This window comes from Carex rostrata, chromosome 23, assembly GCF_964058835.1.
Source record: "Carex rostrata chromosome 23, lpCarRost1.2, whole genome shotgun sequence".
Taxonomy (NCBI): Eukaryota; Viridiplantae; Streptophyta; class Magnoliopsida; order Poales; family Cyperaceae; genus Carex; species Carex rostrata.
In genome coordinates, this window is record NC_135940.1 from 4,373,050 (window position 1) to 4,390,908 (window position 17,859).

General features: G+C 33.5%; 3 protein-coding genes across 3 annotated transcripts in view; all 3 read left to right on the forward strand.

Annotated features, from left to right (window-relative positions):
* The first annotated feature begins 6,563 nt into the window (after positions 1 to 6,563).
* Positions 6,564 to 13,040, forward strand: LOC144575197 (caffeoylshikimate esterase-like). Its single transcript, XM_078325311.1, has 8 exons — positions 6,564 to 6,584; positions 6,689 to 6,721; positions 6,818 to 6,911; positions 7,127 to 7,273; positions 7,366 to 7,496; positions 10,391 to 10,528; positions 11,193 to 11,291; positions 12,729 to 13,040. Exons 1-8 carry the CDS (start codon positions 6,564 to 6,566, stop codon positions 13,029 to 13,031), a joined length of 966 nt encoding a protein of 321 aa, XP_078181437.1. The 3' UTR covers positions 13,032 to 13,040.
* The window catches only part of LOC144574991 (Major facilitator superfamily protein), a 78,557-nt gene continuing 71,231 nt past the window's right edge, over positions 10,534 to 17,859 (forward strand). The window contains exon 1 of the mRNA XM_078325105.1: positions 10,534 to 10,548. The gene's annotated coding sequence lies outside the window, so the exon portion shown is untranslated. The remainder of the gene's footprint in view (positions 10,549 to 17,859) is intronic.
* On the forward strand, positions 15,035 to 15,923 carry LOC144575183 (uncharacterized). Its single transcript, XM_078325301.1, has 3 exons — positions 15,035 to 15,228; positions 15,323 to 15,410; positions 15,730 to 15,923. The coding sequence occupies exons 1-3, from the start codon at positions 15,115 to 15,117 to the stop codon at positions 15,858 to 15,860; spliced, it is 333 nt and encodes a 110-aa protein (XP_078181427.1). The 5' UTR covers positions 15,035 to 15,114; the 3' UTR covers positions 15,861 to 15,923.

Genomic DNA, 17,859 nt, shown 5'->3' on the forward strand with positions numbered 1-17,859 from the left:
AGGGAGAGGAGGGTGAAGAATCGGAGGAAAGGAGATTAGCAGTGTTATTAAAACCGAACCGGATCGGACGGTTGGACCGAAATAAACTGAAACTTGATCTCTTTTCGGTTTGATTTGTACAGAAGACCGTTTGTGCTATTGAACCTGTAAAAGTCGGTTTATTTTTCGCTTTTTTAAAAAAACCGATAGCTAATTCTTTAAAAAAACTCGGTTTTTACATGAGTTCAAATTTTTTGTATTTTTTTTGCTTTAAATGGGAGAAGCCGTGATTTTTATTTTTACCCTTTTTAAAAAATATTTTAATAAAAATAACCAAGATCTGATCAGAATTTTAAAAATACCCAAACCGTGAAAAAAAATCCACGGTTCTGATTTTTAATTCAAAACCGTAGAATAAATACACGGTTATGATTTACATTTCATAACCGTAGATTTATTCCACGGTTTTGAATTAAAAATCAGAACCGTGGATTTATTCCATGGTTTTGAATTAAAAATCAGAACCGTGGATTTATTCCACAGTTTTGAATTAAAAATCAAAACCGTGGATTTTATTTGATGAATGGCCGAGATTTAGTCTAAACAGTGACGATTCGACTTCTAGCATTATTTATGGGTGCTTTTAGTAGTACAGATTCGTAGAAAAAGTATTTTGTTTGATTTTTTTTTCGGAAAGCTGGCTGCTATAGCATAAATAAGTACAGAAGGTAAGACAAGCCACGACCGTAGCATAAATACGATTATTTATTTTTTTAAATGGATTCAATTTCCTTGGATAACCTCAAAATATTTCATAATTTTCATACCTCTGTATTTCTAAGTTTCTACAATGAAACAAAATATTTGCCAAAATATTAATGTATAACAAGATGGCTTGATCTATCTATAATTCTACATACATGTATATTATTTTTCAAATTACAAATGAGTTTGCTAACCGAAAAAGACTATTATATTAATATATAAAAAAAAATGCCAGGGGCCTATGTAGATACTAAAATATGCTCATTGATTTATGGTAGATTTCATTTTCTATACAAAGGATGACATTAATTGAACATTCGAAACATCAATAATTTCTTACCAATCCAAATGAAATAATAGTTGAACTAATAGTTGTGTAAATACTACCATAGAACGATAAACTACACTAAACAAAAACTATAAAACTAAACTCAAACATAATAAAACATAACATAAATAAACTGAACTAAAACTATAAGAAAACTCTCTATCCATGGAAATCCTAAGGCGAATATCGGTCAGGTGGTCTACCCCTATTTTCCCTACTAAAATTCCGGACATGCCAGTCATTCCACTGTGGTTCTCCTTCTTGCGCTCTACGAGCTGGTGTAATCTCCTCCTCGGGCTGGGCCTCTATGCTCATCGTGAGTGCTGTACTCCATGGATCCTCGGCTTCGTGGGTAGCTAGCGGTGGCGGGGGGGGGGGGTATGGAATACGAAATCCACAAACTGGGACGCATAGTCAGGCTGAGTCCCGCTACCAGAGGCCTCCCAATCGTGAGCCTTCGCCGGATACAGCTGACGCGGGGATATGTCTGTGGGCTCAAATGGATACACCGATGGATCAACGCTGATCTGGAAATTCGGAGACTCATGCATAGGCTGGGGGTCCGAAAACTCATGCTGCTCATGCGGCTGAGGCGGTGGCGACATGAAGGTAGGACCCTGTAAGGATACCAATAATTCAATCTTAATTTACCGAATGAGAAAATTTTAACTAACTTAATTTAACTAATTTGACATAAAATTAAAAATGAGATACCTAGGGAAGAACTGGACGTCCATGCTCATCAAGGAAGGCGTGCCAACCGGATATGCCCAGTACCCAACGATGGTAGTCCCACTCTGGCTGCTCTGAGGGCTCCGGTGGCATCTCACTAGCCCTAACAAATGGCTCGTTGGGCTCGGCAGCTTGTACTCTGCGCCAATCAATTTCCTCTCCGGCATCTCGCAGCATGGTGACTAGTTTTGCCTCATGGCCGTGGTTCTCAATGCAGGGGGCAACCAAGTTCAACATTGCATGTCCAAAAGCTCGGTAGCCACGTTTTCCAAGACAGACGATTGATCGCGCAGCACCTTTAATCGCTAGTAGCAGCTAAAAAAAACAAGTTAAGATAAAAAAAAAGTTGATAAAAATGTGTTGTCTTAGGTGCATTACTTACATCGCGAGCCCCTTTCCGGCCAGTGGGGGTATAACCATCATCTTCGAATATCTTCGAGCGTAGAAAATTACCGTAATCTCCCTCTAGATATACTGATGTCATGCAGATCCGCAGGTACCAAGCCTGATATCTCAATAGGGGATGTCCTTGGAACTGTATCCCATCCACTGGCATCTGCCACAAGTTGTCCCTCATATTCGCTGCCCTATCGTAGTGTACCAAGTAATGCGAACTCCAATCTTTATCGGGGTAATGAGCGTGGGCCGTACTGTAATTAATATGTTAGTTACAATTTAAATGCAAGAACTAATATTAAGTACAAAATGCTAAAAAACCATAACTTACCCGTACCCGTGTAGACTCCTGACCACATTTCTCGGGACGTCTGGATCTGCAGGGATGAGTGGATCATATCCAAACTGACGGAGCACCCTGTCTGGATAGTGGTGCTCCACTATCCAGAAGCAAACCAGCGAACCCCTGTAGAGCCACACCTCCTCATCCTCCGCTACAATCTGCGACAGATTATCCTCATTGTATAGCTCCTGGTACGGAGTCCAGATCACCTACGTGTCACCCAGGCTCTGAATCTGACTTCGGACCAGCCTGATACCTACTGGCTTTCCATGAGGCTGGTTCGTGAACTCGTGTTTTCCGTGCCATTTCTTGCCAAATGCCGGGCATTCAAAACCATTGGGCTCTCCCCACTCTGGCGAGACATTCGGTGCAGGTACCCCCACTGGTAGACGTGACCATGACCAATGCTGCAGTAGAAGTACCGGCCCGTGTATGCCCTTACTTTTCGGCTGTAATTTAAAGAATATTAGCTGTCAAGGACAAGTTCAACAATTAAAATAAGACAGTAAGTGCATGACAAGTGAAATAATTAACATAAGAACATACTGACCTTGCAACTCTGGCACAAATTGGAGTAAAGATGTGCTAGGACAGCCCCACCCCAGTTGTACTTTTCTTTCGGTTGAAGATCTCGCAGCAGCTCTAGATACATCATCGGGATGGCATCACCACTTGCATCAGCGAACATGACAGAACCAAATAGGTCCATCACGAAGCCTCGTGTGTATCTGTAATGTCGAAATTATAAAGTTTGTATGAGTACCTCTGAAATAGGGTACAAAATAAATATATCTAGAATAGTTTGTATGAGTACCTATGAACCTCGTCTGGCGTAGAAGACCAATCAATTCCTTCCGCAAACATAGTTCGCAACTTCTTCCTATTTAGACAGTACTTGGACCTCCCACCATTATCTCGTATATCTGGCGAGGCTCTCAACAGTTCTTCTAGTCTGGCATTAATCGTGTGCTCATCCTTGGGGTCAGATATGCCACCAACGGGCACGCCCTGGATGGGCAAACCCCATAGGGCACTAACGTCCTGGAGAGTCACTGTCATCTCTCCGAACGACAAGTGAAACGTGTGCGTCTCTGGGCGCCATCGCTCCACTAGTCCTGCAATGAGAGACCCATTAATGGCCTTACTCTGCGTCTCCATAATATTGACCAAATGGTACAACCCCCAATTTTGCAGATACTGGTCCATCAACGGATAGTACTTCATAGCATAATGCCGACTCCTGACATCTAAAATGTCATCATTCTGCGTTGAAAAAAATAAACAACATAAATACATGAAGATACGAGAACTAGACAAAATTTAATCTTAAAAAAAATAAAAGAAAAAAGTAATCAAGTACCTCAACAGATGCCAGTGAGACTCGGTGCTCATCGTGAGGCATCCATAATAAAGGACTGAAATGGTCCTTGCTGTTCTCGGAAATGGGCTCATCAATAGGGTCAGGTGGTGGTGGTCTCCTAGGTCGTCCCCTAGCCATCCTACGTTAGACATCGTTATGTATATAAATATGGGTTGCCATTTAATATGGGTCATTTAAATATGGGTTGCCATTTTAATTAATCTTACACTTAATAAGATCACAACAAATTCTCTTAAAAATAATTACTCAACAACATAATTTTAGTATTTTACCGTAACATGTAAGAAATAAAGAAATTCAACTAATTAATCACAATTCTCACAATTCATGAAATTCGACCAATGCAAACAATTCAACTAATTAATCACAATACATATATTACATTATATTATATATACATATATTATATTATATTATATAGAGGTTGGCTACTCTACTCTACTTTTAGACTGTGGTTATTCATAATAAAATATTTATTTTTTCGGATAAAAATAAAAATCACGGAATATTCATCTAGTATCCTTAATGACCAAATTTTTGTGTAAGACAAATATACCAATTATTATGAAATAACCCATGTTCATAAAAATATTTTAATAAAAATAACCAGATTCAGAGCATAATTTTAAAAATACCCAAAACGTAAAAAAAATTCATGGTCCTAATTTTAATTTGAAAACGCGGAAAATCAAAAAGGGGTTGACCAATTAGATCGAATCGGGAAAATCAACAACCCGCACTCGATAATTAATCATTATATATTCTACGGTTTTCTCGAAATAAATCGATCGACATAAGTCGCATAAGCAATCATCAATTGATCGAGTCGGGAAAATCAACAACCCAACTCGATAACTAATCAATTCGATCAAATATCAAAAATTTGAGAGAGGGGTTTACCTTTACTCAAGATAGCTTGAACACTGCGGTTCGGCTGGTGGCTCGTCGCCTCAGAGATAGTAGAGATGAGAGGGGCAGGGGTGGGGTGGTGTGGGGCGGAAAAGAGAGAGGGGGCGGAGGTGGGTAGTGTGGGGCGGAAAAGAGAGAGGGGGCCGGAGTGGGGTGGTGTGGGGCTTCACCGAGAGAGAAGGGGACAGAGAGGGGGGTGGGGTGGGGTGGGGTTTCACGGAGACAACAGAGAAGAGATAGAAGAGAGGAAGAGAGACATATTTTGTTTCGCCAAAAAAAAAAAGAAGGCAGAACCGTGGATTTTTTCCACGGTCCTGAAATTTTATTCAAAACCGTGGAATAAATACACGGTTCTGAATTTTAATTCAAAACCGTGGAATAAATCCGCGGTTCTGATTTTTAATTCAAAACCGTGGAATAAATCCACGGTTTTGAAATGTAAATCAGAACCGTGTATTTATTCTACGGTTTTGAATTAAAAATCATAACCGTGGATTTTTTTCACGGTTTGGGTATTTTTAAAATTCTGATCAGATCTTGATTATTTTTATTAAAATATTTTTAAAAAAGGATAAAAATAAAAATCACGGTGGGAGAAGTCTAGAGAATGACTGTTAGCTACTACCTAGGCTCTGAGATTCGTACCTTGCAACATGTGAACTTGTTAAGTCACAATTTTAATCTATTTTATATTAAAACATTTACATATAAGACCTCAAACTTTAAGATATTCTAAAAGAACTAATTATATGTAGTATAAAAAGTTAAAACTATACGTATTTTGTGTATTTTTTTTTTCAAAATAACATTTGTTATTATTGTTTATTTATATTATTGTTATTTTTTGTTGAAGCACTTTTTTTTATTAAAATATAATTTATTGTAATTATAATATAACGTCTAGATAATTATTAGATAAAAAAATTTGGTAGTTATATTCTTCAACTTATTGGAAAACATTTAGTTATTTGATAAATTTAGTATTTTCAATTTAGTTATATGATAAATATGAAATATATCTATAAATTTGATCTCACATTATATTATTGAACATGTAGGTGAAAATTCATGAATAAAATATATTATTATCTTTTAATAATTTTTATATTTTATTTGTATGTGAGTATTTAAATAAACCAGCAATTGAATCGGTTAAACCGACCAGTAAACCGTCAACACAAAACTTTACCGGTTTGATGTCCGGTCCGGTTTTGATAACATTGTTGATTAGTCTAGTGGGTTTGAACTTTGATAAATTAAATCCGTTTAAAGAATAATAGAATACTTCGTTAATCAATTTATGAGATGGATATCTGATTGATACAATTGGACGGTAGATATGCCCATCAAACTCAGAATGGGTCCGATGGACATCGGAACTACTCCTCTCCCCTCACTTCAACGTGCACCTTGTGGATTACCAAAATTAATGTCATTTCGGCCTACGGACTCTTTACCAAATATAAAAATAAAAAAAATATCAATGTCCTTTTTACATGGAAGTGCTTCAAAAATTAGGCTATTACAAGGACAATCCTATTCACTTTGCAATCGATATTTATATCTTTGGTAATAAAGTAGTGGATTATGATTTTCTAAAGTAACTTAAATTTTGAATTTGGGTCCGGATCATCCCCCTTCTCTCTCTACTTCTCTCTCTTGTTTTTTTTTAAAGTTTACTTCTCTCTCTTGGTGAAAGCCGCCTCTCTCTCTCTCTCTCTCTCTCTCAGATGGCACGTGAAATTGAAAAGGTATTAAACTCTAATGATGGCTTAATTTCTTCTCTTTTTGCCCTGGTTTTCATGAAATGAATGAACAACTATTGAATTAATTTATGCATCTGCATTAATTTCAGGCCGAAGAGAATGAAAGTATCAAATATGACGAGGTATGTATATATGTATGTTTTTGTTTATATATTTAAAAATTGATCTAATTCCAAGAATATTTGTTAATGAAACTTGTTATTCTTGTTACTTTTTAGGAATTCATAACGAATTCTCAAGGCAAGAAACTATTTACATGCCGATGGCTTCCCAAAAACACCGAACCAAAAGCTCTAGTTTTTGTTTGCCATGGTTAAAATATATATATTTCTCTTCCATTTATCACAGTTCATTGATCATATACAGTACTAGTACTTAGAAATAAATTGATTTATGCAGGATATGCGGTTGAATGCAGCATGTTTATGAGAGGTAAACTCTCAATTTATTCTGAAACTATATATATATATATATATCATATTTTAATTATGGCATTTATAATTAGTAAATTTGGATTGTATTTTCAGATACCTTTACTCGGTTAGCGTGCGCCGGATACGGTGTGTATGGTATGGATTATATTGGTCATGGAAAATCATCTGGATTGCAAGGATATATACCTAATTTCAACGATCTCGTTGGAGACTGCTCAGCGTTCTTTGTTAGTGTTTGCGGTACGTACGTATGCATTTTAGTTGCAATAAATTATCTGGTATTCTTGTACTGTTCAAAATTAGCCCTGACAAATAAAAAAAATAATGTACAGAGAGAGCAGAGAACAGGAATAAGCAGAGGTATTTGCTGGGAGAATCAATGGGAGGAGCTGTGCTGCTGCTCCTTCATAGAAAGCAACCAACCTATTGGCATGGCGCCGTCTTGGTAGCACCCATGTGCAAGGTCTCTCTCTCTCTTTCTCCTCTATTTTTTTTTTTTCCTATAAAATATAGTTTATTTTAACAATTATGTGGTTCTAGAAGGTAAATTAGTCATTTAGCACTAAGGCAATGGTAGCACTATTTATTTGACCACTGTGGCAACTTGTTTTAGTTTACGGATTACCTGATTCCAAATGTACACAATAGCCAACCAAACTTTATTTCTCCTACCAGTAAAACTATTGATGCTATAAAATAAAATGAGGAGGGATTCCATTATATTTTTTTTTTTGACACTGAATTATAATTTCTATTTTTAAAGTTTTCAAATTCTAAACAGTCGATCTAAACCATTCAACATGATAGATATATTAAAATGTACTTGCAAGTCAAATTTTATATTTTTTTTGAATTTTTTTTATATCTTTATTAAGTATTTTACAAAATCGTTGTTTTCAGACCATTAAATTTTTGTACCCATCTTAATAAATAGTAAAAAAATTCAAAAGAAAATAAAATTTCATCTACAAGTACATTTTAATATAACTATTATGTTGAATGGTTGAGATTAACTGTTTGGAGTTTAAAAATATAAAGTATAATCCGATGTGATAAAAAAAAAAATGTAATTAGATCCCTCCTCAAATAAAATATACTATTGCATGTGTGCACATTACTCCATTCCTGTAAGTGGTACTGTCCGATTATAATCCGGAACAATCCGGCTTAAACTATAATCACTGACCCTTTAAAATTCCAGCCAATACTGAGGTACCTCAGGTTATATGAATATTCACTGAAATTTTTATAGTATCCAAATTTTTTTTCAAATCTACACCCGATTTGTAAAAACTTCGAAATCAACCAAATCCAGGAAATTATTTTGCAGATCCAGAGTCCTGAATCCACATAATAATTTTCCGAATTCAAGATTTCTCTTTTCAGTAACTTATTTACTGTTTATGGCATTTCCGGTAAATTATTTTGCGAAAACACCATTTCCGGTAAATAATTTGCAAGAAATAAGATTTTCTTATTTTTATGTTAATTAAATAGAAAATATTATGATTTTTCACTTTTTTTTATTGAAATATTAAAAATATTTTACATTTCTTTGAAAATAGATGGAATACTATATAATTGAATTTATTAGAAAGATTGCCACAAATAACCCAGATCAACATTTTTCAGGTCGGATTTTTTGCGGCTGTAAGAAAAATTAAAATACTTCTTTGTGTGTTATTGGAAAAAAAAATTTGGATCTGAGTTATTGATCCTGGTTCAAATGTTAATTATGGTAAATAAAGAAATTATCGTGGTCCTTCTAGTATATGTTCAAATTCTAAGATACTACATTTATTTTCGAAAAAAATTGATTTGACATTTTGGCAGAGCCACGTAGAAAAATTTGATTTAACATTTTCAAAAATAGACAGTGTATCTTAGAATTTATAAGTACTAGAAAGATCACGATAATTTCCTTATTTATCCAGAAGTGACTTTTGAACCATGATTAACAACTCAGACCCATAACATTTTTATTTTTTCCCAGTAACACATAAAGAAATATTTTAATTTTTTATACAGTCGCAAAAAAACAAGTCTGAAAAATGTTAATCCAGATTATTTGTCGCAATCTTTCTAATAAATTCAATTATATAATATTCCATTTATATTCAAAGAATATAAAAAATTCTAATATTTCAATACAACAAATAAAAAAAATCATAACATCTTCTATTTAATTAAAATAAAAAAAAATCTATTTCCGATAAATTATTCACCAAAAATAGGATTTCTAGATCAGGAAAATTATTCTGCGGATCCAGGCCCAAGATCCGCAAAATATTTTTCCGGATTGGGTAGATTTTGAAATTTTTGCAAAGTGTAGATTTAGAAAAAAAAAAAATTTTAGATATTAATAAAAACTTCGGAAATATTCATGTACTGTAAGCACTTGGTAACTTGGTGTAAACTTTATTTACTATATTATGTGTTTTACATAATTAATTAAAGGAGAATTTCATATATACCACTCAAAAACCATGAAACTACGTATTTACCATCCAAATTTTTGTAATTACATATTTGTCATCTAAAAATCTAATAACTCACATAGTTACCCAATATAACTTTAGTATACAACAAATATACCCAAAACTCAAATTAATTATATTTAATTTTCTAAAATCTATAATTAATTAAGGATTAACTTAACACCATCTCTTTCTTTCCTTAGAATCGTTCTCCTTTATACCCACTATAAAAGATTAAAAACATATATTCTAAACTGAACCGGTAACAAAACACAGATTCTCAAACTCAATTACTACTTTGATAACTAGTTGCGATATCAATGTTGAATTCAGTACGAGTTGTTTTGATGGAAAAGTTGGAGTGGTTATCTTGTTTTTAGAGGTTCAAGTTGTGGCTGAAATTCTAATATCCGAGTCTACTACCCCTTCTCTCCGAGTTTCAATGGGAGAAATAAGATGAAAAGAGAGTTTCAGCGGAAATGGAAAAGTTATGTCCAAAAAAAAGGGAGGAAAATCTGTGTGCAGAAGAGGAAGCGACGGAGAAAGAGAAGAGACTAAATAAGTTATTAATTATAATTTATATAACATTAAACTTAATTAATCTCATTTTTTGATTAATTGAGTAAATATGTGAATTATTAGACTTTTAGATGGTAAATACGTAATTACATAAATTTGGATGGTAAATACGTAATTTCACAATTTTTCAGTGGCATATATGAAATTCTCCCATTAATTGATTATATCAATTATTGAGATGCGTAACTGAAACTGTTATTGCTGACTTTTATATACTTAAGTAATTAATAAATAATTGAGATGTATAACTAAACTGCTATTGTTGACTTTGACATTAAATTTTATATATCTTGGTTCACAGATTGCTGATGAGATGAAACCTCCACGATTTATAATTCCTATCCTAGTAGGACTTGCTAATATAATACCCACGTGGAAAATTGTCCCTATCAATGATGTCATTGATCTCGCTCATAAAAATCCTGAGAAAAGACAAGAGGTAATAACTCAATTCAATTCACTTATGCATTTCCTTCCTCCCCTTTTAATTACTTTTAATTAATTATGAAATTATACAATCAAATGATGTAGACTCTTTTGAGTTATTCAATATAGAAAGGGTTTTGAAAAGTAGCATTTGTTAGAAACAAATACACAATTAATATTTTGATAGAGTCAGTCACATAGGCAAAATTTTATGCATGTTCTTCTAGAACTTTGCAAAAATTATGTTACTCTTCTAAAATACAAAAATTATCACATTTATCCTTTTAAAATTGAAACTTATTAATTTCGTCTCCAGATCGATCAATAAAGTTAAGAAATATAAAATTCTCATTTTTAACCTTCTTAAATCTCAGAATTATTCTCCCTCAAAGATTATAAATACCATATTAAATTATTAATAATTAAATACATAAACACTCCTATTAGATTACCTTCTTACCCTCATTCGAAATAAAAGAAAATTCCAAAAAAATTATGATACTGTTGTACCAACCACTTGGTGAAATTATGGGTTTGCAACAATGTATAACAAATTGTCTTGTTTTCTTCATCTTATTTTCTGGATGCACATTCTTTTGGTTCCCAACATCAATAAATGATACTGTTTTTGTATGTCCTTGCAATCTTATTTTATTTTTGTATTTGATGATATATAGATAAGGAACAATCCTTATTGCTACAAGGGAAAGCCTAGGTTGAAGACAGCAGAGCAGATGCTATCTGTCAGCTTATATCTTGAGAAACACCTTCATGAGGTACCCACACCTTCATTTATCACCAATCTGTTACTCCAATATTTCATATAAAATAATTGTCACACTAAATCCAGGTTCTATCAAGTTCTGGTCAAGGTCAACTCTTGGATTTTGTGACTATGATAGGGCTGAAAACGGATCGGAAATTATTCGACTGAATTTGGATCCGTATTCGAAAATTAGATACGGATATCCGATATTCGAATATCCGTGCGGATAGTGATACGAATATGATTTTGAATTTTAATTATCCATATCCGAATAGTAGATATATACCATACAATTTAGTATATATTATGAAAATATGTATGTATATATCTATGAATATCCGATCCGTATGTATCTGTCTAATATCCAATTCGTATCTGTATCCGAAAAAAAAAAATGGATACAAATATGATTTTACCACTATTCCATTCGTATCCGATCCGTTTTCACCCCTAGACTATGATCCCTTGGAATACTCCACTCAAATAATCTATCTAGTTGTGTATTGACATGCGGAGCACTACAACCATTGCATTAATTAAATTGCATTTTTTACTATGATTTTTTTATTAAGAAAAAAGGATATCCAAGACATTATTGGGATAAGAAGAAGTCTTTATATGTTCACATACCATGTGTTAATTTTTTTTAAAGCCACCGATATTTTTAAAGTTTAAAAGTATGATAATTTGATATAATTTTGGTAAAAGTTCATTTGATACAGGTGTTAAAAAGCAATTGATACATTTTATTAAAAGTTGATTGAGTTTTAAGATCTTTAAAGGCAATTATTGATCAAGGAGTTTTATATATGGATCAACCGATAATTATTGTCAAATGTAATAATATGGATTAAAAGTATTTAACTTTTTTATTCAATAAATATTAATCAATCAATGTGTGGAGTATATAATGAAATAAATAAAATTAATTGCTCTATTATGTGATTGTCTATTGAAATTTGTTTATATTTTTTTAATGTTGCATCCTATTTGATATATACAATTTGTTTCAATTTAGAATAATTTTTTTTTCAAATGTATATTTTTTTTGGGGTGGGGGGAAAAGAAAGATAGTTCAAGTATTATATAGGATGCCCATAATTAACTAGAAAGGTTAAACAAACATTCGAAGGATCTTAATCAATACCTACCTTAATTTTTATTCAAAAATTAGAAGATTGCATAACGCTATATATTCATTTTCATATCTCTGTCTGCATTATTATATATTGAAGTAATCTGTTTTTTTTTTTTTGCGCAAATCACGACGACTACCTTTCCACGTATATTAAGTCATTAGGTACTAAATATTTGCAAATTGTAAACATAGCCTAAATATAACATAGTTTTTTAAGCTACAACCTCTGGAACCATGCAATTGCTAGCTATCAACCCATCTTTTTTTTTTCCATATGCATGTCAGTAACATTTGTTCCATACGTTGTAGGTTTCGTTGCCATTCTTGATAGTTCACGGTGGAGACGACAAGGTGACAGATCCATTGGTGAGCAAACTGCTCTATGAATCAGCATCTAGCACAGATAAGAAGTTCAACCTGTACCCCGGCATGTGGCACGCTTTAACCTTCGGCGAGCAGCCAGACAATGTAGACCGTGTTTTTCATGACATCATTGCTTGGCTAGACGAGAGAACTGCATCCGTAAATGTACAGTCTGAGATGGAAGAGAAGGCGAAGCACGACAGAATAGATCTTTCATCTGATATGAAATTAAAATCGATGAGTAACTAAAAAGGAAAAGAAATGTGATTTTTTTTTTCTGGATATTATTAATTTCTTTCCGGTGTAATTATTGTGGGTTAATAACACGGTGCATATACATATATTGCACAATTGTGTCATGAAAGAAAAAAATTAAAACAAGTTAAAAGACGGTGGATAAGGTGCTGTGGACAAAACGTAAACAGTAGAAGGTGGATAGAAACAATTTCTCTTTTAGTTATATGTCTATTTTCATACTTCAACCGATTTTATTTTTGATAATTTTGAAAGGCTGTTTTGACTTTCCAAAATCTGATTGGGGAAGGACGAAGGGAGGGGAGGTTTTAAAGCTAGCTGGTGCAAACAAAGAGCGGGTCTGTTTTGGAGCGTCAGATGGGTATCAAAGGGATGATAGACATGAGTGCAGAATCGTGATCCGTGGACACTTCATTTATGAATTCCTATTATTGGCTGTAGAGGGTGGCCGCGTGACAGGTCTGTGGAATTAAGTGGTCACATGAGCATTTGTCTCTCCGGATATATAAACTTGTTTAGTACCACAAGAGTTATACAAACTGGAACAAAAAGTATATACAACAACAATGAAAGACTTTTCACGAGAGAGTACTGTCATAAACGTGTTTTTTTATTTGCGACGGTACTTTTCACGAGGAAGTACCGTTATAAATGTGTTTTTTCCCTTGCGAATACTGTTTACTTGGTTGTTGTTATAAGATATACTTTGAACTTCTGCCTTGAGTGAAAACTTCATAGAGGAGAGATATTAGAATACAATTTTTGGATATAAGCGGATATAATGGAGACACAAAAATTAAAATAAAAATGAAAGTATAATGGAGACACAAAAATTAAAGGCATTTGAGCCCTTCCTGTAATAATAACTATTAATTATGTTGATTTGTTTTTGCAGAAAAATTGCAAGTGTCTCAAATATACCAGATAAGGATAACACAGCTTATTTGTAAAGTTGATCATCATTTCGCCCTCTAGTTATTGTTAATACTAATTTCTTTTCATATGCTGATGGTAGATTATAAGCACTTCATCTGTTCATCGTTTCAATTACTTTTGGCAAAAGAAAGTCTGAAGGTTTTTTTTCTGAAATTCCAAGGTGAAGTGGGGTCTTTTAGAAAATTTTCAAGGCAAATTAGATAAAGAGGAGGTACTTACAAGCAGTTGTGTTCAATCAACCAAATCCAATGCAACCCATGATTGAGTGAATCAGGTCAAACCAAGGCGATCTCATTATTTCTTTGGCAATGTCTCAAATTAAGTCAGGTTTTCAAGTACAAATTAATTAACACATAATGGATGTTATCGACAGTTTGAGTTGTGCGTTCCACCTTAAAATTTTAATTAATTAAGCATATCAAAGCATTTCATCATCCTTACAAGTAATTACACAACAGTAAATAAATAATTATTTCTTTACAAATTAATCAAAACTTAAATGATCCTGAAATTTGTAATTTTAGCTGATGTTTAAAAATAGCAGCCCATCAGCTTGCTCATATTGAGTTATACAAGATATAAAATAATAAAATTGCAAAAGGCAACATCAAGATACTCTAACATTTGATCAGTAAATACAAAATTCTATATAAATAGGTATATAGGTCTGAAATTGACTTGTATTCAAAATTCTAGATATCCAGCCGGAAAAAGAATTCTAACTAAAAGGGGCCAAGTTCTGATCATACCCCATCCTAAACTGCAAATTAAGTATCATATTTACATGTCTTAAATTAATATTGATTTGTACGGTACTTGTCTCTCCTATTTTTGGGAATTTCATATTAATAATTCCCAAAAATATAAATTCGTTCATTTTGAAGTTAAACCCTATCTACCACAATTTACAATTACACTTTTTTTAGTTATTAATCCGATCATTTAGGTCTCCTTACCAAAATATTTAGGTAATGGTGCTGAATTTTTTTTTCTCAAACAAAAAAATTATTATGGAAACTATATATTGAATTTAGTATGATATGGTGGGTTTTCCTAAGGTGACCACAATTATATGTTTCTTTTCTTTTCCATCTTTCTAGGATGATCTTGTACCTCTAAAGGTCAAAAAAGAAAACAAAAAATGGATTTCTGCCCTTGGTGTGGTATGATGCTTCAAATCGAGTCGGCTAGTAGTTCCCGCCAATTGTGTTTCTCATGCCCCATCTGCCCGTATTACAGCGTCCCTGTAGCCAAGGTTAGTTTCATAAATATTTTTTTCTGTTTTCTTTTTCTTTTCTCTGTTTGTTTATTTAGCTTGGTTGGTGTCTGATTCTTTGAATTGGGTTCAGATTGAGAAGGAAGTTCCAATTGTTAAGAAGGAGGTTGAACCCATCTTTAGCGGGGCCGATGAGATGAAATTTGCACCTAAAACAAAAGGTAAGCTTTGTTCTTTTTCGTTTCTCTTTCTTTTTTTTCTTTTTTTTCTGTGCTACTGTTTGGTATTATCCAAATTAGGTCATTTTTGTTAGTAATTCCTGTATCAGAAAAAAATTGCAATCTTTGGTATAGAATCAAGTATTGTTTTTTTGTTTTTCTCTTGCTGTAAGCATAGTATATTCAGGGCAAGTATAGTTCTAATGTGTGTGCATTGCTAATAATGTTGTTGCCAGTAACAGTAATACTGGTTTGGTTTTGAGTTGTTTTATTATATATTCCTCATTTCCTCTTGTTAACTTTGTATTTAAATTGCTTGTAGCGACATGCCCGAGATGCCACAATGGTGAGGCCTACTTCAGGCAGATGCAGATCCGGTCGGCCGACGAGCCAATGACCACCTTTTACAAATGCTGCAACGACAACTGTCGCCACGATTGGCGTGAGGACTGACATCACATTTTGCTTTGGTGGCAATTATATCTTATAGTCTTGAGTTTTTGTTTTCTTTTTAACTTTTTATAGAATTAAATTTTTAACTAGGTGCTTCATGTTGCAGCTACGCCGCAACCGTTATGGTGTTGTTGTAAGTGGATTGCTATGTGAATTTCATTTAAAAGGATTGAACTTTTTCATAGAAGAAGCTGTACGGTCTATTTATTTTTTGGATCCTCTGATTTACTCAAGCAGGTTTTTACAGATTGTAAATAATGGTAAATAATATGAATAATTGTAAATATGTAAATACAGTATGCAATTAATTTTGGAATAGAAGCTGGCTGGAGTTGCACTTTTTACTTCTGCCTCTTTTTTTCCTATAACGAACAAATTCAAATTAGAAAACGAAGAGATCTTGAATTGAGGAACCATTAGATATAAATACGTATTTAGATTGAGCTGATAAGTTACATTTTTCTACTTTTTATTTACCTGTGAAGTAACCTTCATCTGTGTAATTAGTGCGCAAACTAAGTATGTGTTGAATCATTTCACACACTATTTAGCACGATATATTCTATGAAGTGCATGTAAAGTCGCCGTATGTATATTTATCTGCAAAGATGAAGAACGATTGATTAATTATGTGAAGGGAAAAATTCCATGTAGAATAAAGAATTACAATTGTAATCCAATTGTCTTCAGAAGGAGACCAAACTATCATTTGTTCAGTAGGTTGTTGGTATCTACCAGAGAGGACTGTAACAGTCACAGTGACTGATTCATTTGAATTTTTGCTTTGCTTGATTTCTTCTAATAATTAATAAGACATGCTAGAAGCTATAAGTTTTTCTATAGGTACACATGAAGTTGTTCATTGCTTTTATCAAGTACCATACCAGTGCTCGACTGCTATGCATAGGCCAGTAGTACATTTTCTTGTATTAGAAAATTAATTTAAGAAAATATTAATTCTTCGAAAAATATTAGCTTAACAACGTCAGCTAATAGACCCAGTCTGAATTGATAAAAATATATTCCTTGGACAATTGAAGGTCCAGTTCTCCTACAGTTTGAAACTTTTAATTCTAGTGTACATGTAAATCAAGGATTCATGTAGTAAAGATCTTAAGCCAAGTTGCTTTCAATTGCCACAGAAGGGTGGGGACCTCATAGTCAAGGCTGAAGTTATAAATAGAATAGAACTGAGTTTTGGGTTACAATTATGACTCACGAGAGCACGATGCATGTAGTAGGCATTTTGCTGGATGCCGGCGATGCCCTCGGCGAGCCACTTCTCCTCGTCCTCTGCCATCGTGTCGATGTGCATCAGGAATTTCTTCATAACATCAATTTTTACCACAATTTAAAAGAAGAAATTTTCAAGTCCATAGTACGGACCGATGTGTGCTATGCATATATAGTACCATAGTCTCACTCCAGTTAGTATGTATCATTTGATAACTTCGTGCAAAATAATATGGCAGAATAGATAAACATTGGAATAGAATGCCGTAGATAATGGCATATAATTAGGTTTATATGGAATGACTTGAAAAAAAAAATATATATATATATAGGCAAGTCAGGCTTATCTGTCAGGCTTGAAGACCAGGTTGATCCGTACAAACCACTATTACAGTTTTGTCCTCTATATATGTGTCAACTTCATTATTAAAAAAAACTAAGAAATTCTCTGAGACAGTTGAAGAAAAAGGACAGCGTGACTGGTTTTGCTTTTCATCAGTAGTGAGAAGGAGATCGATTTTGTGAAACCTTGCGAGTAATGTGGGCGAACCCTCTTAGAAATAAGATCTCAGGGTCGGTGTTTTCAATGATATAATGGACTTTTTTTTTATGCGTCTAAGACCAGAGTTGTATTTCAATATTATCAGATCTCCCACCAAGGGCCGGATATTCTCACAAAATAGCTCATGAGATAGATAGCATTTCAAAAAAGTTAATCTCAACTTTGTTCATAGGTGGGGTCACTAAAAGGATTAAGAGTATCCAA

Bases quoted from the DNA above. Each gene is read 5' to 3' on its own strand.
- LOC144575197 (XM_078325311.1), top strand. From the start codon at position 6,564: ATGGCACGTGAAATTGAAAAG. The intron at 6,912-7,126 runs GTTAAAATATAT...TTGTATTTTCAG, and splicing joins TCTAGTTTTTGTTTGCCATG to ATACCTTTACTCGGTTAGCG. The intron at 7,274-7,365 runs GTACGTACGTAT...AATAATGTACAG, and splicing joins GTTCTTTGTTAGTGTTTGCG to AGAGAGCAGAGAACAGGAAT.
- LOC144575183 (XM_078325301.1), top strand. From the start codon at position 15,115: ATGGATTTCTGCCCTTGGTGTGGTATGATGCTTCAAATCGAGTCGGCT. The intron at 15,229-15,322 runs GTTAGTTTCATA...AATTGGGTTCAG, and splicing joins ACAGCGTCCCTGTAGCCAAG to ATTGAGAAGGAAGTTCCAAT. The intron at 15,411-15,729 runs GTAAGCTTTGTT...AATTGCTTGTAG, and splicing joins ATTTGCACCTAAAACAAAAG to CGACATGCCCGAGATGCCAC.